The sequence below is a fragment of the Orycteropus afer genome, unplaced genomic scaffold, assembly GCF_000298275.1.
Source record: "Orycteropus afer afer isolate SDZICR_OR568_19922 unplaced genomic scaffold, OryAfe1.0 scaffold00118, whole genome shotgun sequence".
In the NCBI taxonomy this organism is placed as follows: domain Eukaryota; kingdom Metazoa; phylum Chordata; class Mammalia; order Tubulidentata; family Orycteropodidae; genus Orycteropus; species Orycteropus afer.
Window position 1 is genome coordinate 5,649,746 of NW_006921705.1, and position 23,313 is coordinate 5,673,058.

Below are 23,313 nucleotides of genomic sequence, written 5' to 3' on the forward strand. Positions count from 1 at the left end.
GGCTGGTGGGTTTGAACCGCCAGCCGTCTGGTTAGCAGGCAAGTGTCTTAGCCACTATGCTACCAGAGCTCCCCATAAGGGCTGGCTATTTTACCCATCAGTCAGGGTCCCAGCAGGAAACAGATGGCTAAGAGAATAGCAAAGGTGTGGGTAGAGGGAAGTGGACCTATAAGAGAGAGTGCAGTGTAGCTATTACTACTCCTGGATTCAAAGGGACAAGGGGCTGGAGAAATAGAAGGAAACCTGGAAGAGGAGAGAATTGCATAGAGTAAGTATCTTTGACAGAAGTAGTAATCTTTAGTGGAGGGATATAACCAGCCCAGTGGTACCTCTCAGAGAGAGAGTCAGGAAAATAAATGCTGTGAACTCAATGTTGTTTCTTTCTCCAAGCCTGCGAGGACTCCCCATTGGCCAATCCCAATTATAATCCAGAGGCCCAGGAGCCCTAGAGATCATTCCATGTGGAACAGCCTCCCAGAGCAGCGAGCAGACTGGAGAAGGATGGGAAGTGGATCTGGAGGGCAAATGGAGAATCACCCACACAAGTCCTTCAGACACAGTGATGCCCAGGGCACATAAGCTTCTGAGTCCTACAAAAATGTCTGGATCCTTGAGGAGAAAATAATACTGACTCCAAAATAGAAAAAGGAAAGGACAAACAAAACTGAATACTTAAATGTCTACAAGGAAAAGGATTATGTTAACTTCGTTGATCACTAAGTTAGCATCATAAAATTGTTGTTGTTGTTGTTATATGCCGTCGAGTCAGCCCTGACTCATAGCGACCCCTCCTTGGGTTTCCGAGGCAGTATCACTCCTTCCGAGGAGTGGCTGGTTAGCAGTCAAGTGCCTTAGCCACTATGCTACCAGAGCTCCTATAAAATTGTTAGTACCTTGAAATAATTTGTAGGTTAGCTTTTTGTGATTTGAGAACATTCCTAAGCAAGTATGATAGTTGTCAAGGAGATACAGTCAATCCTAAATTAAATGTTAAAGCCAAACATTGTTGCTGTTAGGTGCTGGCAAGTTGGCTCTGACTCGTAGTAACCCTGTGTACAACAGAGCGAAACAATGCCCAGTCCTGTGCCAGCCTCAGAATCCTTGCTCTACCTGAGCCCACTGTTGCAGCCACTGTGTCACTCCATCTTGCTGAGGGCCTTCCCCTTTTTTGCTGACCCTCCACTTTACCAAGCATGGTATTTGTCTCCAGGGAATAGTCCTTTCTGACAACACGGCCATAGTAGGTGAGACAAAGTCTGGCCCTTCTCACTTCCAAAGAGGATTCTGGTTGCACTTCTTCTAGGACAGATTTGTTTGTTCTTCTGGCAGACTCAGTCTGAGAATACTGGTACTCTTGGTATTCTTCACCTGCACCATAACACAAAGCATCAATTCTTCTTGGGTCTTCCTTGCTCATTGTCCAGCTTTCACATGCATATGAGGCTACTAAAAATACCATGGCGTGGATTAGGCACACCTTAGTCTTCAGAGACATCTTTGCTCTATAGCACTTTGCAGCAAATTTGTCCAGTGCAATATGTTGTCTGATTTCTTGATTGCTGCTTCCATTGGTGTTGATTGTGGAACCAAGTAATATGAAATCTTTGACAGCTTCAATCTTGTCTCCATTTATTGTGATGCTGCATATTGGCCCAGTTTTGAGGATTTTCATTTTCTTTATGTTGAGGTATAATCCATACTGCAGGCTGTAGTCTTTAATCTTCATCAGTAAGTGCTTCAAGTCATCTTCACTTTCATCAAGCAAGGTTGTGGTGGCTGCATATCACAGGTTGTTAATGAGCCTTCCTCCAATCCTGATGCCATGTTCTCCTTCATATAGTCCAGCTTCTCAGATTATTTGCTCTGTATATAGATTGAATAAGTATGGTGAAAGGACACCACCTTAGTGCACCGTCTTCCTGATTTTAAACCATGCAGTATCCCCTTGTTCTGTTCAAATGACAACCTCGTGGTCTGTGTACAAGTTCCTGATGAGCATAATGAAGTGTTTTGGAATTCCCATTCTTCTCAATGTTATCCATAATTTGCGATCCACACAGTTGAACGCTTTTGCATAGTCAGTAAAACACAAGTACACATCTTTCTGATATTCTTTACTTTCAGCCAAGATCCACCTGACATCAGCAATGATATCCCTCATTCCACATACTCTTCTGAATTCAGCTTGCATTTCTGGAAGTTCCCTGTCAATTTATTGCTGCAACCATTTTTGAATTATCTTTAGCAAAATTTTACTTGCATGTGATATTAATGATACTGTTGAATAATTTCCATATTCTGTAGGATCACCTTTCTTTGGAATGGGTACAAATATGAATCTTTTCTAGTCACTTGGTCAGATAGCTGTCTTCCAAACTTCTTGGTATAGACAATTAAGTGACTCCAGTGTGACATCCATTTGTTGAAACATTTCAATGGGATTCTGTCAATTCCTGAAGCCTTCTTTTTATGCCAATTCCTTCAGTGCAGCTTAGACTTCTTCCTTCAATACCATTGGTTCTTGGTCATATGTCACTTCCTGAAATAGATGAACATTGACCGATTCTTTTTGGTACAGTGACTCTGTATTCCTTCCATCTTCTTTAGGTGCCTCTTGCATCATTCAATATTTTGCCCATAGAATCTTTCAATATTGCAACTCAAAGCTTGAATTTTTTCTTCAGTTCTTTCAGCTTGAGAAATGCTAAGTGTATTCTTCCCTTTTGGTTTTCTAACTCCAGGTCTTTGCACATTTCATTATAATAATTGATTTTGTGTTCTCAACCTGCTCTTTGAGATTTTCTGTTCAGCTCTTTTATCTTGTCATTTCTTCCATTTGCTTTAGCTACTCTCCATTCAAGAGCAAGTTTCAGAGTTTCTTCTGATATCCATTTTGGTCTTTTCTTCCTTTCCTTTCTTTTTAATGACCTCTTGCTTTCTTCATGCATGATCCCACAAAGATCTTCCTGATCACCCCACAATTTGTCTGGTTTTTGGTCACTGGTGTTCAATGCATCAAAACTATTCTTCAAATGGTCTCTAAATTCAGGTAGGATATAATCAAGGTCATATTTTGGGTCTTGTGGACTTGTTTTAATTTTTGTCAGCTTCAATTTGAACTTGCACATAAGCAATTGATGGTCTGGTCTGTTCTACAGTCAGCTCTTGGGCTTCTTTTGGCTGAAGATGTTGAGCTTCTCCATTGCTTCTTTCAGATATAGTTGATCTGATTCCTGTGTATTCCATCTGGCATGGTCCATGTGTATAGCTGACATTTTTGTTGTTGAAAAACATTATTTCATTATTTGCAATGAATAAGTTATTGGATGAATAAATTGTTGGTCTTGCAAAATTCAATCATCAGATCTCCAGCATCATTCCTATCTCCAAGGCCATATAGTCCAACTACTGGTGATTCTTTTTTGTTTCCAACTTTCGCGTTCCAATCACCAGTAATAATCAATACATCTTGATTGTATGTTTGGTCAATTTCAGACTGCAGAAATTGGTAAAAATCTTCAATTTCCTTGTCTTTGGATTTGGTGGTTGGTGCATACATTTGAATAATAGTATTAACTGGTCTTCCTTGTAGGTATATGGATATTATCCTATCTCTGTAGGGCATTGTACCTCAGGACAGATCTTGGAATGGTCTTTGTGAGAATGAATGCCACACCATTCCTGTTCAATTTGTCATTTCCAGCATGGTCAATCATATGGTTGTCTGATTGAAAATGGCCAAAACCAGTCTGTCTCAGCTCACTAATGCCTAGGATATCAATCTTTATGCATTTCATTTCATTTATGACAGCTTCCAATTTTCCTAGATTCATACTTCCTACATCCCATGTTCTGATTATTAATAGATGTTTGCAGGTGTTTCTTCCCATATTGAATCATGCCATATCAGCAAATAAAACTCAAAAACTCACTGTTGTCAAGTCAATCCTAACTCACAGTGACCCCTCCTTGAGTTTTTGAGGCAGTATCTCTACGTAAGTAGATTGCCCAATCTTCCTTCCCAGGAGTGGAAGGAAGGTTCAAACCCACCAGCCTTCTGGTTAGCAGTCAAATGCCTTAGGTACTGCACCACCAGAGCTCCCATATCAGCAAATGGAGGTCCTGAAAACTTTACTCCATCCATGTCATTAACGTCAACTCTACTTTGAAGAGGCAGCTTTTCCCCAGTCTTATTTTGAGTGCTTTCTGACCTGAGGGATTCATCTTCTGGAACTATATCAGGCAATGTTTCAGAGCTATTCATGAAGTTTTCCAGTAATATATCAGACACTGTTTCACTGCTATTCGTATGGCTTTTACTGACCAATTCTTTGAGAAGTGGATGACCCATTCTTTCTTCCATGTCTGTCTTAGTCTGGAAGAATCTGTCCACCATGGGTGACATTGCTGGTGTTTGAAATACAGGGGGCATAGTCCCCAGCCTCACAGCAACATGCAAGCCACCACAGTACAACAAACTGACAGACGAACAGTGGTAAAACACAATAGATAGCATTAAAAATTACTGAAACTGTTCCCAATTTTTACATCTAAGTATATTTATAGCTAGATGTATCTATTTTATAGCAATATATACATATATTATAAATATAGTATATATTAAATATTATATTTAACTATAACATGGTGTATATATACGTACATATGAATACTGGGTGAACCTTGGAAGATTATTGATTACACCTACAGTTTAGGAGTGTAAACATAGTAAGAGTGGAGATTTTATAAATTGAGAAGGGAGATGTAACAGAGATGAGTTAACAAAGTCTTTTAGAGTCATCCACGTGAGAAGAAATAAGCGCTTGAACTAAGGGGAGAATGAAATATAGAAGATTGCTCTGCAGGGGACTCTGGTAGCTGAATCTAGAGGACTCGGGAACTGATTTGATACAGGAGTGAAAGAAAAGACTGAGTCGAGGCCATTTCAAGTTTTCAATATGGGAGACTAGGATAATATAGTTAGGGAAGACAAGAAGGGAAGGCTATTTAGAGAGAAATGTGGTAAATTGAGATTTGGATGTGAGTGTTCATTTATACACATGTATTATAAATACAGCATATATTAAACATTATCCTTATATTAACTATAACATAGTATACATATATGTACACATGAATATTTATACTTATTTATAATGAAAGATTTGTGGCTGTCTATTATGTGCAAGAAAGTTTGCTTGGTTTGGGGACTATAGAAATTAATATTATATAGTCCTAGCTCTTGAAAAATCTAAACCAAATAGCAAAAATACAACACTTTTGTGATTGTTGTTAGGTGCCTTCAAGTCTATTCCAACTCATAGCAACCTTATGTGTAACAGACCAAAATATTTTCTAGTCATTTCTGTTTGAGCCAATTGTTGCAGCCACTGTGTCAATCTATCTCATTGAGGGATTTCCTCTTTTCCACTGACTCTCTGCTTTACCAAGCTTGATGTCTTGCTCCAGGGACTGGTCCATCCTGATAACATGTCCAAAGTAAGTGAGATGAAGTCTCCCCATTCTGATTTCCAAGGACCATTCTGGCTGTACTTCTTCCAAGACAGTTATGTTCATTTTTCTGGAAGTCCATAGTATATTCAATATTCTTTGCCAACACCCAAATTCAAATGTGTCAATTCTTCAGTCTTCTTTTTTCATTGTCCAGCTTTCTCACACCAATGAGGCATTTGAGAAGACCATGGCTTGGGACAGGCACACCTTAGTTCTCAAAGTGACATCTTTGCTTTTTAACACTTGGAAGAGGTTTTTGCAGACAAGTTGCCCAATGCAATAATACATCATTTGATTTCTTGACTGCTGTTTCTGTGAACATTAATTGTTAATCCAAGTAAAATTAAATATTTTATAATTTTCAATATTTTTTGTTCATCATGATGTTACTTATTGGTCCAGATGTGAGAATTTTTGTTTTCTTTATGTTGAGGTATAATCCATACTCAAGGCTGTAGCCTTTGGTCTTCATAAGTATGTACATATATTCACATATACTGTTGTTGTTAGTTGCCCTAGAATCAGTCTAATTCATGATGATGATTCTTCCTCCAATCCTGATGCCACGTTTGTCCTCATATTATCCAGCTTCTGGATTATTTGCTCAGCACATAGATTGAATAAGTATGATAAAAGGATGCAACCCTGACACAACCCCTTCCTGATTTTAAACCATGCAGTATCTCCTTGTTCTGTTCAAACAACAGCCTCCTGGTCTATGTACGGTTTCCTCATGAGCACAGTGAAGTGTTCTGGAATTCCCATTCTTCTCAATGTTATCAATAATTTGTTATGATCCACACAGTTGAATGCTCTTGCATGGCCAATAAGACACAAATAAACATCTTTCTGGTATTCTTTGCTTTTAGCCAAGAGCCATGTGACATCAGCAATGATATCCCTTCCCTCATTCCAAATACTCTCCTGAATCTAGCTTGCATTTCTGGACATTCCCTGTCAATATAATGCTGCAAAATTTCTTAGGATTGTATAATCATATACTTTAAAATAGATTTATACAATCACGTAATAGAAATGTTACATAATTTTCTGTCAGTGACTATATTCAGATAAATTTATAACGAATATATTAAGAGACAGTGGCCAATAAGTCATATCAAAACTGTTGGTGTCTAATGCAACTTACCAATATAATCACTGAGTGAAAACCAACAGGCACAAAAACACAAAGTTATCTAGAGAGAGACAAGATACATAGAAATGAAAAAAAAAAAATAGTAAACATGACAACAAATGGACTAAACTTTAAAAGGTTGTATCTCCTATAGCTCAACCACACTGTGTTGGTATCTTCCCATCTTTTCATGTTGCCTTTTCTTTGCTCCTTACAACAGGTGCTGGATGGTTCCCCTATTGAAGTGACCCTAGCCAAACCAGTGGACAAGGACAGTTATGTTAGGTATACCCGAGGCACTGGTGGAAGGAACACTATGCTCCAAGGAGAGTACACCTACTCTTTGGGCCATGTTTATGATCCCAGCACAACATACCTTGGAGCTCCTGTCTTCTATGCCCCTCAGACCTATGCAGCAGTTCCCAGCTTTCATTTCCCAGCCTCCAAAGGACACTTCAGTAACAGGGCCATTATCCGGGCCCCTTCTATTAGAGGTAACACCAGTCAGCTCTTGCCTCAAGATTTCAAATGACTGTAATTGCAATGCCTTAGACAAATTTCCTCTACTAGGAGAAAAGGGAGAAAATCTTTTATTAAAAATCAAATTGTATATCAGTAGTTTTCCTTCATAAGGAATCTTTTTTCACATTACAACTGGTTATTGAGAAAATCATAGTCAGAACATAGTGCAACTGAGCCTAAAGCATAAATTTGATCTTTACATGGACCAATAAAATTTAAACAAACAGAAACTCAATTTGACACTTCTGAGCATCTCCTTTATCTTTGGATAGCCAACTTCTAGGCTTATGACTCAGTATAAAACTCCCAAATGACAGCAATGGAAACCAAGTATCTCAAATAGCAAAAACATTTCAATGTTCATGTGAACCTGATAGTGATTGTGATTCAGTAGCATCACCTTTATATGTAAACCACAAGTTATCGTGAATATTTTCTAACAGAGAGAGGAGAGGCTCTCATCTGAAGTATGTTTTGCCTACTAAAAAGCCCACTCTTAAGGAAATCAACTGTTTTCTCTAAGATATGGGGAACTAAATAGTAAACTACAGACAAGAGGAATAAAAAGTCTATCTTACTGCCAAACAATAAGTATCTCCTATTTGAATTTTGCAAGAATTACAAATGTTCAAGGAGTTTAGAAAGCTCAGTTAGTTCAAGAAATAGAGACAATAACATTTTTTTTTTCAAAAAAACTGTTTTGTCCCTATCTCGTGGATCTCTTCACGATGTGGCTAATGCTAACAGAATCCTAGTCCTGGTATCCAAATATGAGATCAATCTGGACAATTCAAAAAGGAAACTGCAAATTTAAATCTGTTCTTGGGTTTGACATAGAATCAAAGGGGCAGCTCCAGATCACTGTGGAAACATTTGTCTTACTGTGTTTTGCTATTTTTCAGAAAAATGATGTTGGCTATCCTAGGTGCTCTACTATTCAGCAGCCTTAAAAGTTCTATAATCATATTGCAATTACTTTTGCAAAAATTGTAATGATAAAGAAATAATTAGAATTTCCTTCAGGATAACATGTCTATATGATGACAAATTATATCACTAAATCATTATTCATTTTTATAATTTAAAACCATATCCTTAAAGAATCCAAACATTAAATATAAGTTATCAACCAGTTGTAATGAAGGAAAAAAACAAACTCCACTTCAAGGGGGAAAAAAGTTATCTTCCTTATAACAAGAAAGTAATCAATGAATAATATTCATGAATGGAGGGTAATCAATCTAATTTTTCTTATCTCCTTATGTCACCAGTAGGAAATCAAATTAGCAATGTGAAAAAAAGAAAGAAAGAAAGAAAAGAAAATCAAAAGGAATCTATGCATGAAACTCAATGGAAATTTAAGCCTCACAGTGACAGAACATAAGAGAATAGTGAACCCCAAAACATGCCTTCTAAATGTTAATTTTCCAATAGCTCCTTGGATGTGGGATTATTGGAGAAGCTAGAATTCATTCTTGACTTCCTGGTCAGTGAGTCACTGTGCAAAACTGATTTCAATATATGTAGTCACATTACATTGGGATATATTAATAAACATCTTCCAATATTATTTAATCTATAGCAAAACATCAAAAAGCTAAGTAAAGACAAAAATTGCAGATTCTTAATCTGTTTGAAAAATTTTAATTGCTCATATACTTATCAATAGCTTTGACAGTATTACTATCTCCACAGAAAGTGGAAAAAAAAAAATTATATCCATGGTGAACCCTACTTTATGTTGAGTTTCATTATGTAGAATCCTAGAGTTTTCTACCTATCTTCAGGACAATAATCAAAGTGACTGGGGCTAACTTTTCCATTACAGTAAGATTCAGGGTGATTTTCTGGTGGTTTGATTCAGTTTAATCGTTCTTACATTCCTAGAAATTTACATGAATGTACCTGTAGGGGCTGCGGGAGTGAGAGGACTAGGCGGCCGTGGCTATTTGGCATACACAGGCCTGGGTCGTGGCTTCCAGGTCAAAGGAGACAAGAGAGAAGATAAACTCTATGACCTTTTGCCTGGGATGGAGCTTACTCCAATGAATCCAGTCACTCTAAAACCTCAAGGAATTAAATTTGCTCCCCAGGTAGGTAACTGTTTTGGTTCTTTAGTGCTGCTATAACAGATGTAGCACAAGTGGATGGCTTCAACAAACAAGAATTTATTCTCTTACAACTTAGGAGGCTAGAATTCCAAGTTCAGAGTGCCAGCTCTAGGGGTCAGGTAGAGGCCCCTCAGCCTTGGGTTTCAGCTCTACCTCCTATTCCAGGCCCACTAGAGCTGGAGGTTTTTTCTTTTTTTGTATCATGTTTTGGATTCAAATTTACAGAGCAAAATTTATTTTATATTCAACAATTCATGTACACTTGATTTCATGCCCTGATTACCAGCCCCAACCATAACACTCTCCTCCTCTCCCATCTCTATGACTACTCTCTCCCTGTGCCTTAACTATGCACTCCTGACTGTCCAGCTTTCCCTCCATGTGAATGCTGCCACTCTAGTGCCCCACGGCCAACTTCTCTAAGGCGTGTATCTCCCTAGAGTAGGTGGGTGCATCGTCCTGGGGTGGATGTTCTGCATGTAAGTCTTTCTACTGTTTGGCTGAGAGCTAGTCTTTGAGCGTGAGTCCAATCCTAGGCCCAAAGGGTATCCCAGGGCCATAGTCTTGGGGGTTCCCACCATGGAGGCTTTTTCTGACTTGTGCAGCCACTGGCTGATGAAGTAGAGGAACCCAAGATTGACAGGTAAAATGCTACAGTCCCAAGAAAACAGACAACACAGCAGACCACTTGTTCAAGTCCAGGAACAATCAAAAGTCAGCAGGCAACATTGCAGGCCACTGAAATGAAGACTTGGCCAAATGCAAGATCCAGATGTGCCAAAACCTCAAGACCTTTCTCAAAGCTTCTCCTCATATACTAGAAGCAGGCCACAGCCTGAAGGCAACTACTTAGCTGCTCACAGAAGATTCCACCATGGAGGTGATTATACTCTCATTATGGGGAATAACTACATCCAGCTGCCTAGCCACTCAAAACCATGGCCCAGGCAAGTTGACACACAACCTTAACTATCACAGTTAAGTAGTCCAATGATAAACCAAAAAACCAAACTCACTGGTGTCGAGTCTATTCCAACTCACAACAACCCCTCTTTGGGTCTCTGAGACGGTGTCTCTATGAACTCTCACCCAGCTAGTAGTTGAGCACTCAATAGTTTATGCCACATTGAGATGCTTAATAATTGATCAGATCTCTTCATTGGCTTGTGAGTTTGAACTGCCAGACTTCTGGTTAGCAGTCAAATGCCTTAAGCACTATACCACCAGAGATCCCAGCCCAATGATAGTTTCTTTAAACTGGGCCAATAGCCATCCATCACTTTCCATCAAATGAGTTTATTTGATCCCTAGTTGGGCTGTTTGAAGGAGCCCTGGTGACATAGTAGATAAGGCATTTGGCTGCTAACCAGAGGTCAATGGTTTAAACCCACCAGCCACTCCATGGAAAGAAGATGGGGTGATCTTCTTCTGTAAAGAGTTACAGCCTTGGAAACCCAGTGGGGGTTGCTATGAGTTGGAATCAATTTGATAGCAGTGTGTCTGGTTTGTTTTTAGGCTGTTTGAGGGCGGTGGTGGTTCAGTGGTAGAATTCTCACCTTATCTGCAGGAGACTGGGATCTGATTCCTGGCCAATGAATATCAAGGACAGCCACTACTCCTGTCAGTGAAGGCTTGAATGTTGCTGAATGGGTTTCAGCAGATCTTCCAGATTAAGACAGACCAGAAATCAAGGCTTGATGATCTACTTCAAAAATCAGCCAATAAAAACCCTGTGGATCACAGTGGCCCCATCCTGTTCTGCACAGGATCATTCATGAATTGGGGGCTGACTCAATGGCAGTGAAAAACAACATGGACTATTGATTTTTTTTCCTTAAATAGATAAATTAGCCAATTAACATAATGTAATTTGAGAGGATGCTGGCCATTGAATGCCATTTTTCATTATAGAAATTGTCATTTTTTTTTTAATTATTAACTTTGAAACTTTAATCATCTATTGAAATGCAAAGAACCTGGGATAGTTTTCTAAAAAAATTTTAATTGTGATTTTGGTGAAGGTTTACAAAGCAAATCAGTTTTCCATTCAATAATTCATACACATTTTGTTTCATGCCATTGATTGCAATCCCCACAATGTAACATCACTCATCCCACTTCTTCCCTGTTCTTCCTGTTTGCATTTCTCTCTCTTGTCTCTCCCTTCCTGCCTTCTGAACTTTGTCTTTGGGCAAATGCTGCCTTTTTGATCTTGAATAGTTGGAAATTATAAGGAGTGCATACCTCCCTGGTGTTGTTGTTCACCTTTTCTATTAGCTGGCTGAAAGTTGAGCTATAGGAGTAAGTTCCAGGCTTGGACAGTGACTAAGGGCCAATTGTCTTGGGTGTTCCAACAATCTCTATCTGACCAGTGAGCCTGGTCTTTTTTTTATGATTTTGAGTTTTCTTCTTCATTTTTTCTTCCTTTCTAACTAGAACTTCTAATGTAATTCCTTTCAGTGTGGTTGATAGTGGTAGCTGGGCACCCTCTTGTTCTTCCAGCATCAGGGTCTTGGAAGCTGAGGTTTCCATGGTCCATAGTCCTTTGGATTAATTGTGTCCATGCATCTTCATTTATCTTCACTCTTCTTTATTCCAGAAAGAGAGAGACCAATAATTGCACCTTAGATGGCCACTCACAAGCTTTGAAGACCCTAGTCACTACTCTCTGTCTTAGTTCCCTAGTGCTGCTATAACAGAAATACCACAAGTGGATAGCTTTAACAAACAGAAATGTATTCCCTTACAGTTTAGAAGGCTAAAAGTGCTAATTCAGAATGCTGTCTCTTGGGGAAAACTAGGCTAGATGTCTGAGTTCAGAGTGCTGGCTCTAGGGGCTAGAGGGAGACCCCTTGACCTTGGGCTTCAGCTCTGCCTTCCAGGCCCACTGGAACAAGCTGGAGGCTTCTTCTGACTCACACAGCTGCAGGAGCTGAGGAACTCAAGATTGTCAGGCAGTACAGTGGGCCTCTGGCTGCTGAGGCTGATGAATCTAAGATCGGCAGGTAAAATGGTAGATTGTTGGCCCACAGGCTATAAAGGTAACAGTCCCAAGATCAGCAGGCAACATGGAAGGCCACTGATCCAAGTCCAGGAACTGGACTTGATGATGGGCCAAATCCAGTGCTAACCAGAAGGCTGGCAGTTCAAACCCACCAGCCACTCCTTGGAAGGAAGATTGCACAATCTACTTCCATAGAGATACCGCCTTGGAAACCCAAGGAGGGGTCACTATGAGGCAAATTGACTCAACAGTCATGAGTTTGGTTTGGTTTTCACACACACACACACACACACATATATATATATATATATATATATGCTGTTGTTGTTGTTATGTGCTGTCGAGTTGGACCCGACTCATAGTGACCCTTCCTTGGGTTGCCAAGGCAGTATCACTATGGAAGTAGATTGCCCCATCTTCCTTCCGAGGAGTGACTGATGGGTTTGAACCACCAGCCTTCTGGTTAGCAGTCAAGTGCCTTAGGTAGTACACTACCAGAGCTCCCATGTATATATGTATACATGTGTATATACGTGTAGTCCCATTTATCTTCCCACATCTGTTCTGCCTGCATGACTATCTATGTATTTTCTTGTAGATTATTGTTATTACTGTTACTGCAGGATTGTATATGTAATAGTATTTACCTCTGTTGCTTTTAATTCATGTGCTTCCTCCAGTGTCATCTTTTGCCTTCATCATTTTGGGCTAATCTCCCCCATTATTGCATATTGCCCTCCTCTTTGCCAATATATGTCTACCTTCTAGTTAATGACTTACACTCCCACCTCTGGTAACCATCAAAGAATATTTCTTTCTGTGTGAAAATCATTTATTGACTTTTTACACTAGTGGTTTCATATAATATTTGTCCTTTTGTGATGACTTATTTCACTCAGTATATGCCCTCCAGGTTCATCCACATTTTGAGGTATTTCACAGATTCACCATTCTTATTAATGTTGCATAGTACTCCATTGTGTGTATGTACCATACTTTGTTATCCATCCATTGATGGGCATTTAGATTGCTTCCATCTTTTTGCTATTGTGAATAGTGCTGCAATGAACATGGGTGTGCATATTATCTATGTGTTTTATGGCTCTTTTTTCTGTAGGATATTACCTACTAGTGGGATTGCTGGATTGTATGGTATTTTGATTTCCAACTTTTTAAGGAAATTCCATAGTATTTTCCGCAGTGGTTGTACCATTTTACAATCCTACCAGCAGTATGGTAAGAAGCTCTGGTAGCATAATGCCTAAGGCACTTGACTGCTAACCAGAAGGCTGGCGGTTCAAACCTACCAGCCACTCCTCGGAAGGAAGATGGGGCAATCTACTTCCATAGTGATACTGCCTCAGAAACCCAAGGAGGGGTCGCTATGAGTCGGGTCCGACTTGACAGCAAACAACAACAACCAGCAGTATAAGAGTTCCAGTTTCACCACACCCTCTCCAACATTTTTTTTCTTTTTTGAACTTTGCTATTAATGCTGGGGTAAGATGATATCTCATTATTGTTTGGATTTCCATCTTTCTTTATTATTGTTAATAATCACAAACAATTCTTCATGTGTTTGTTGGCCACGTGAATGTCCTCATTGGTAAAGTATCTGTTTATGTCCTCTGACCATTTTTTAAATTGGATTATTTGTCTTTTTGGTGTTGAGGTACTGAAATTTTCTATAAATTTTAGGAATTTTTAAGAATTAACCATCAATACCTTAAATGAAAACAAAATGAGGTCAAGACTCCAATTCAAGACTCCAGTGTTTGTTTGTGAGAAAAATTACTTAGCAAATGAAGGGTATTCATAACAGGGGACCCTGAATAGACCATCTAGGACATCTCTTAGAAACACTGTGTCTATCTTAAGAGAAAACTTCATCGTGGTATCTAGGTGAATCTTTAACTATGAGATGCCATCAGTCATATCAAATTAAGTCTTCCACAATAGTTATATTTAGGCAATGGCATTACAGTGAATTTTTATTCTTCTCATTTCACAGTTCCAGCTTTCTGGTTTCTACATTTAATTGTTGGAAATTTATCAGTTACAAAAGCTGTTCCATTTTGAAAACTGAATAACAGGGATAAGAATAAAATAAAATAGGATTTATGTTAACCCTGTATTTCCCATGCTTATGCAGTATATGCCCACCTGTCTGAAATACCTTTTGACTGAAAGGTCAATATCAGGTTGTTCATAGTTACAATTTATGTAACCCTGAAACGAGCTTTCCTACTCTCACCCTAAATGTATCAGCCTTGTATTTATGGAAGTAGTCTTTATGATCGCATCAAATAGAAAACTTGGTTTGGGAAAGCTCATTTTGGATACTTCTTTATGCAATTAATGCCTTTCTCATATCCAAAAAACATGTTCATCTTTCTATTAAGATTTCTGCCAACTCTACTTAGGTAGTTTACAAAAAGAAAAAAAAAAGAGGCTTATGAGACCAGTAAATTTCATAATAATTAGTTTAAAAAACATTTTTGGATATATACTATGCACAAAGTATCATGTTAAATGGTAGGAATATAATAGTGAACATAATATAATCTTTGACATAAAAAACAGCATATGGCAATCCAATGGGAGATATAATACAGACACACAAACAGATTATTATAATGAAATATGGTTAAGTATAAAGATGAAGATTTGCTCAGGGTGTACAAAAGCTAGTCACCCAAACTTCTTGAGTTAAAAAACAAAAATAATGAATCTAATTAAAATACCAGTATACCTAGAAATCTTTTAAGAATTTTTTTTTAATTATCATAAATTCTGTATAAAATCTCTCAGTAAAGATCTCTGCTTTTTATTTTAAACCAAGACTATAAATGAGTCATGTTTTATATTAATATTTATACCGATATGTAGGCAATTATCCCTGTAAGCCAATGAGAGTCCTTGATTCATTCGTCTAAATTTTTACAACTCTGACTTGTTAATAGATGACTCTGCCACCTCCAACCAATAAATGAAGCCTTAACAACTATATAGCAAAGTTACAAACTTCCAATAAGAAGAGCAGAAGGACCGAGTCTACCCTACAAAGTCAATAGTTAGATGTGGCACTCCGTTAGCACATGTTTGCACATCAGGCATAAACCAACAGGCATCCTATCTGCTAGCTGAAACTAACTTACTATTGTCCAAGAACCTGTCAGGATGCTTTGTAGATGTCACAAAACTAAGAGTATTAAAGAGAAATGATAATAGAGAAAGCAAGAGTAATTTTCAAATTTAATAAGCTAGAAAATTTCGTGTGATTGCAGTTTAAAACAAATGAGATAAGAAGCTAAATACAGGCACATCCTGCAGCACTGTTCTAGCCCATGGAGTTATATTCTGACTTATTCCCTGTTTTGCACAGTTTACTGAATCTACTGACTAATGGAAGGATCTGGGCCAGTGAGCCACCAAAAACTATTCAAGATGAGGAAAACACATGTCTTTAAAGAGATTTGGTTTGGAGTAATGGCAGAAGGGAGGGAAAAAACTTTCAGGAAGATGCTAAAAATTAGATAACTATAAAAATAGCCAGAAACGGTATCTTGCCAATAAAATAAAGACTTTGTAACTGTCAACACCCATCTATTAATGCTCCTCAATAAATACTAACTGCTTAAACTTTTTAACTCCACTTTTTATGAAAATGCAAGGTTAAAAACCCATGGATAAATGACACAAAAATAGGAATATAGTCTTAGGTTGTCATCTCTGAACAATAATAAGCAGAGAGAATTAAGGATAGTGGTGATAAATCCAGCTGCATTATGCTAAAGCATCAATTTAAAAAAAAAATAAAATATATCAAACAGGACTCATAAAATTAAGTCACAGCTAATGGACTGAGCTAAAAACATTTAGGGTAAATGGTGTGAAATGATTTTTATGAATAGATAGAACATTTTCAGGGAAGTTCAAATTGAGTTCATCTTAAATTTAATGAATCATTAAACTATGTGGCATTTTACATCTTTTTATGTTAGTTTAGACATTAAAGACTAGAGTTTAAAAACCTGAAAACTGGAGAAATAATGCAAATGTGACATTTGAAGAGGGAATCACTTTTTTTTGTTTTTAACTCTTGCAGATATTAGAAGAAATTTGTCAGAAAAACAATTGGGGACAACCAGTGTACCAGCTTCACACTGCCATTGGACAAGACCAAAGGCAACTATTCTTATACAAAATCACCATTCCTGCTCTGGCCAGCCAAAATCCTACCATGTGAGTAACTCCTCCAGATTCCTTATCATTTAGATTTTAGAATATGAGTTATTTGTAAATTAAGGGTCACTCAACACCCAAGTAAATACTCAAGTCTACTATCTAGGCAGTTTTTATTTAAATGCAAACATTGCGATGTGTAGTTGGGATGTCTGTGTCACCTCTGTGGATGGCATCTAAAAATCCCCAAAATTCCATATAGACAGTGAAGACAGCATACCAATCAACCAATGAAAAATTGTAAAATGTGAAAGGAATGTTTTCAAATATAGCCGATTTTCTTATCTGACAGTGTTTAGCTTCAAGCATAAGAAACCCCCATTTTTATATGTAATAAAACCACGTCCCCATCACATAAATTTTGGACCAAAGCTATGACCTCTCTGTTTGTGGGTATCACCTTCTGAATTTTACCCCAAGGCTGTGTTTCTATTTATTTCAAGAATGACTGTGTTCCACATATACCTTAGACAAGTCATGTAATGAGTTACAAATATGACCAGGAATGTTATCAACTCTGGTAGCATAATGCCTAAGACACTTGACTGCTTACTAGAAGGCTGGCGGTTCAAATCCACCAGCCAGTCCTCGGACGGAAGATGGGGCAATCTACTTCCGTAGTGATACTGCCTCGGAAACCCAAGGAGGGGTCGCTATGAGTCGGGTCCATCTTGACGGCACATAACAGCAACAACAGCATGTTCTAGGTGTAGCTCTAGCTACACACATATCTACTTAGAAGCTCTAATAGCAAAAAATAAATTAAAAAGAAACACACAAAACTCCATCATCTAATCAACTTAAAGAGCCACCTGACTCAGTGGCGCAAGTTTAAAATGCCTGCCCTGACTGACTATGCTTTCCAGCCACCCTTTCACACCTCCGAAGCTAAGTGCCTATGTGGATGAAGCAAAGACATACGCAGCCGAGTACACCCTGCAGACCCTGGGTATCCCCACTGATGGAGTCGAAACTCCGGCTGCTACTGCCACTGCTGCCGCCGCCACTGCTTTTCCAGGTACGGAAAAATTTGGTGCAAACAGCGCTCTGCAGAGGTGTTGGAAATGTCCCCATGACGGCATGGACTCAGAGAATTATTTTTGAACTCTACCTACAGTAATGACAACTTGCACCTTCTGTAACCAAAAAGTTTGATAGAGTGAACCATTAAAGCATGAAACAAGAGAATTGGGCTGGGCAGTAGCAGTGGATTGTGGGTTTGGCTCAGCTTTAAGCAGCTGCATAATCTTAGACAAGGTGATCTCTTTGAGTCTGGATTATCTTGTTTTTTACTTTCAGTAAAAGAGTTCTGAACAACCTATTGATAGATGATGTTTACTTGAGCTTTGACTATGTGCTGGCCTGCTTTGTATTTTCTCAGTAATGCATATGATATCACTAAGACTTAGGGTCTATCATAATGCCCATTGTACAGATGAAGAAACTGAGTATTAGAAAGAATACGTAACATGTTCAAGGTCAGTCAGCTTTTAACCAATCCTTGGGCGTCCTCCCAAACTCTAATCTTTGATTCTAATTTTACTACTTTGCTTTCTGAAGGAAATATGTAGATCACATTTTCTTCTATTATTTTAAGTAAAAAATTATGTATACATGAAGGACTGAGGCAGATCTTTTCAATAATCAGGCTTCTGTTTATCTGTTCTTAGTTTTGTTTTAGGGCATATGTTGATTGCTTACAGTAAAGTCTAACTGTAGATAAACATGCCTCCAGGGGTCTCGTTGAAAAGATTTTTCCCATTTATTATGTACCTATAATAAAGGCTAATAATTAAAAATGAATCCATTAGAAATTTAAGAGAACTAGGCAAGAAACCTGCTTCAGAAATTTTTTCTCAGCAGCTAGAGTGACTATATTGTTTATTTTAGAATACTTTTTTAAAATATATATATATATGTCATTCTGCCTTGTCATTGTGTCAGCATGCTGCCCATAAGACCAAGTTAGTGAGGTCTGACTAGACCAAGAAATATGATATGACTATTTTTGGAGCTTTGGTGGTGTAGTAGTTAAGGTATTTGGCTGCTAACCAAAAGGTCAGTGGTTTGAACCCACCTGCCATTCCATGGAAAAAAGATGGGCAGTCTACTTCTGTAAAGATTTACAGCCTTAGAATGGCTGTCCCTATGAGCTGGAATCAACTCGATGGCAGTGAGTTCGGTTTTTTCAATCAATTGTTTAATTCACATATTGGTTATGTGTATACGTGTGATAACATCTATATTCCTCACATCCACAAAATCTCAGTTCACTCTCATTTTCTTTTATTTCTCAAAAATTGCAAATATATCTTCCATTCCAGGAAGTGAGTGCGAAACTAATCATGCTTCACGTATGATTGTGACCTCAATTCTAGCTATGTTTCTCTGAAAGAACATGGAGAAGATCTGTGGGGAGTTGCTGCAAAGCTACCAAGGAAACAGCTGACACTGTGGAAGGCAAGATCCTCCCCAAGCAGTGCTAGGGCCACCAGCCACTGTGCTTGGTTTCCATATAACACAGTCCTCACATGTTCGACCTGCAGGGACTTGTGCCAAGGTTTTTCAGTTTTGGAGAATGTCAAGTTCCTATTTTGCAGAAAGCTGCACTCTAAAGACAATTAATGTGTGTGTATATATATATATATATATATATATATAAATGAGCCACCATTGGGAAGTATGTTTGTGTACTGGAAAGGATTTGCTTTAACCCAAGAATGTTTTATCTTATCCTCACTTCTATTTGCTCCTGCAAGAAGTTAAAACTATTTACAATATGAGAGTTGTCCTGGGAATGACCAAGAATTTTGAGAGCCTCTGTTTTAACTTTCCTGTGGAGTCAACCAAAGATAATAGGCTCCAAGGGAAGAGTCTGTTTGAAGCACAAATTCCTTTGCACTTAAGATATTACTCAAATTAAAAATAAAATTCAAAATTCCCAAAGATAAAATCTGTGATGCACACATACACACAACCTACTTTAGAAACACTGTTTCAAGAAGTATGAAGTAATTGTTAACACATTTCTCACATCCTTGGAAAATGTACTTAACTTCACTTGCACATTAGTCAGCGTTACTGCCCAGAGTGAAGGAGCCAAGGAGTGGATTCATTTAAAAATTAATTGTAAGTCCAGCCAGCTTCCTGCTATCACTTCTTGAGAAGCCTCAAGGGACAAAAAAAAAAAAATCAATATTTCTAGGGTTGGGCAGAATTCCACAGCACATAAATCAAATGGATATTTTTAATCAGCTCTCTGTTCATTGCTTAAGTGTGTTGTTGTTGTTGTTATGTGCCATCCAGTTGGACCAGACTCACAGTGACCCCTCCTTGGGTTTCCGAGGAAGTATCTCTATGAAAGTAGATTGCCCAACCTTCTTTCCGAGTGCTTAAGTGTACTTCTCCTCTTTTCTTGTTGTCTTTCACAGTTTTAAGATAGTCTAAGAAATATCCAAGCATTTATCCAAGACATTCACAGGAAAACAATTGTTTTTAGAGTGCATGTTAGTTGAATTGGCAAAAGTTGTGTGATAGATGTGATTTATAATAGCAACAACAGAAAAGAGTACTTGCTAAGGCTGCTTATATACAACTGAACTTCTCATGGGGTTTGGTTCCTTGATTTGGGGGTTTAGGGTCGTGGTTGCATGGAACATCCAGTTAATTGGAGCAATAGCATGTTTAGTGCTTCTGTTCTGCCTCCTAGTTTGCTGTATAGTGTCTGGGGTCGTAAAATCTTGCAAGTGGCCTACTGAGGTACAACAATTGATCTCTGTTCACCTGGAGCAACAGAGGAAGGCGAGTCAGGAATATTATGGAATGTGTGGTTAATTGCCCCCATGAACAACTGCCTCCTTTGCCATGAGATCAGAAGAACTGCAGGATGCCCGGCTCAAATGATTTTAAAAAGATTTTTAAAAGATTTAATCTTTTAAAAAGATTCCATAGAAGAATCCTGATCAAAAGGGAGGAAATATAGAACAGAATTCAAAATTTTCATGAACTCTAGACTTTCTGGAGTCATGGAGTCTAGATGAACCTCTGAAATTACTGCCCTGAGATAATCTTTAAACTAAAAATATCCCCCAAAGTCTTCTTAAAACCAAACCAACAGTTTCACTTAACTAGTAAACACGGGCCTGCCTGGAGCATTATGCTCTTTTAAGAACTATCTAAACGGGATTAAATTGATAACAGTAACTTGAAAGATTAGATAGGAATTTAGGGAGCAGTGAGTTTATATAAATGAGAGAGGAACAACTCAGAAGAGGAGGGTGCAAATGGTTGCACAACAAAGAATATAATCAATGTCACTAAATTGTACATGTAGAAGTGTTAAATTGGTGTATGTTTTGCTGTGTATATTCTCAACAACCACCACACAACAACAAAAAAAAACAAACTCACAGCCATCAAGCAAGTCCCAACTCATAGTGACCCCTCCTTGGGTTTCCGAGGAGGTATCTCTACAGAAGTAGATTGCCCAACCTTCCTTCCGAGGAGTGGCTGGTGGGTTTGAACTACCAGCCTTCTGGTTAGTAGTCAAGTGCCTTAAGCACTATGCCACCAGAGCTCCCAACAATAACAAAATAAATAATATTTAGAAAAAATAAGGGGGGGATGTTAACCAGTTAGACATAATACTAAAGTGAAAGCACATAGATAATATCTTTGTCCCTCAAAGTCTGGTTCTCAGAGGATACAGATAAACATCAATACCTGTAAATATACCAAAAATAAGCTTGATGCTGGGGCAAGAAGGTGCTTTTGCCATTTATGAATAGATCCACTTTGGCCGTTTATGAATAGATCTACATATGGATAAATTAGGTATTTGCTTTCATGATGTTATAGACAAATACATTAAAAACTTTACATTATTTTCCCTACTGGTCTACCCAGTCATTACTCATCCTTCTTAAGTTCAGGCAATGGCTTTTTAGTTTGGTAAGTTTCATTTAGGTAGCTTGGGAGTGAAGCAAAACCAGGCCCGTAACCCATCCCCCAGTACCTACCCTCCCTCAGTCTCCTACCCTCGTTTATAAATTCTGAGACCCTCTGAAAAATTCTCAAATCTCAAACTTTAATCAGCTGAGGATCTTGTTAAGTTTCTGTTTCTTGGGCCTCATCCTTAATGTTTCTAATTCTCTACATATGAGGTGATTCTGACACATATGTTGTTGTTATGCCATCAAGTTGGCCCCAACACATGTAACCGACCCCAATTTGAGTAAATCTGTCCTGTTGTTGTTGTTGTTATGTGCCATCAAGAGCAATCACTCCTTGGTTTGCCGAGGCAGTATCACTACAGAAGTAGATTGCCCAACCTTCCTTTCGAGGAGTGGCTGTGGATTTGAACCGCCAGCCTTCTGGTTAGCAGTCAAGTGCCTTAGGCACTATGCTACCAGAACTCCTCCTAGGGCTTTTAAATGCCATTTTAAAAGTCACTGCATCCAGATATTGTTTCCCCTGGACAATAAACATACATTTTTAACTTTCAGCTTTAAGCAGTATTTTAAATTTTCCTATTACTAAAAGAAGATAAATCAAAAGTGATCCAATCTGAGTGCCTTTCATGAAGTTTTTCTCTGCCTCCTTCTCCAGGATATGCTGTCCCTAATGCAACTGCACCTGTGTCTGCAGCCCAGCTCAAGCACGCGGTGACCCTTGGACAAGACTTAGCAGCATACACAACTTATGAGGTCTACCCCACCTTTGCAGTGACTGCCCGAGGGGATGGATATGGAGCCTTCTGAAGAAATCTTTCCTTTAATTTAAGAATAAGACATGCAAACCCTACATTAAAGAAATACACCTCTAAGTCAGTCCCACAATGATCACAAGTTATGCCTTTCCTAAAGTAATGCCTTTTCTGAGACCATATTGCTTATACTTTTGTATAGTTTATATTGTAGAATCACGATATGAGAATATTATTCCTAAATCAAATCAAATGGTTAAGGAGCCTGTTGTTTAACACTGAAAGCTAAAGATCCATTGCTCCCACAAAAAGTTGTTCCCAGTTTCTTAGGTGGCCTGAGAGTATGTTTACAAATCCTAACAGAATGGAAAGGGCTCTTTTAGCCAGCAAGGGACTGGGGCTGAGCAGCCCCCCACAATTATCACACAAAGGGGGGTCAAGTAAACGCCAGTGTCCTAACCCCTGGCTCGCAGCAATTTTTGTGAGACACAAAGTTGCAGAGAAACAAAAGGAAGGTGATATGGATGTTTTAAAATGTGTTTACCATTGGCACTCTGTGGGGCTTGGTTGCTGGCCCGAGTTCACGAAAAGTTATCAAAGATTTTATGGATTTAGCATCACTTCAGTCTGAACATTCCATCCAGTCACTCTGTTACAGGCCAGGAGCTTCCTGTGCCCTGAAGCCAGCGAGACTTCCCCCAAAAACTGATGTGATGTCTTGCATATATGGCTAAAACAAATCCAGACCTATTGTTTATTAAACTCATTAGCCCACACATATTTTCCCCTATAACTCCCACCCTTCTCAAGGGTCTCCCATGACACAATAATTATTCCAATTTGAAATGACTTTTCTTATTTTTTTTTTTTTTTTTGAATTCTGACTTGTTTACATGGACTTATTTTCATCCCAACTCCATTTTGCTCAGCTACATTATCATAAAATATTGTTATTAATTGCTATCAAGTCAGCTCTGACTCACAGTGATCTCATGCATAAAGGAACAAAGTGTCACCTAGTCCTGCATACTTTCATGATTGTTGGTGTATTTGAGTCCATTATAGGAGCTCTGGTAGC

General features: G+C 38.4%; 1 protein-coding gene across 1 annotated transcript in view; it reads left to right on the forward strand.

The window, feature by feature from the left end:
* Positions 1-22,290, forward strand: part of A1CF (APOBEC1 complementation factor) — a 71,090-nt gene extending 48,800 nt beyond the window's left edge. Inside the window, exons 7-11 of the mRNA XM_007944025.2 lie at positions 6,870-7,143; positions 9,059-9,264; positions 16,395-16,531; positions 17,398-17,549; positions 22,139-22,290. Coding sequence (XP_007942216.1) covers positions 6,870-7,143; positions 9,059-9,264; positions 16,395-16,531; positions 17,398-17,549; positions 22,139-22,290 — 921 coding nt within the window. The remainder of the gene's footprint in view (positions 1-6,869; positions 7,144-9,058; positions 9,265-16,394; positions 16,532-17,397; positions 17,550-22,138) is intronic.
* The last annotated feature ends 1,023 nt before the right edge of the window (positions 22,291-23,313 follow it).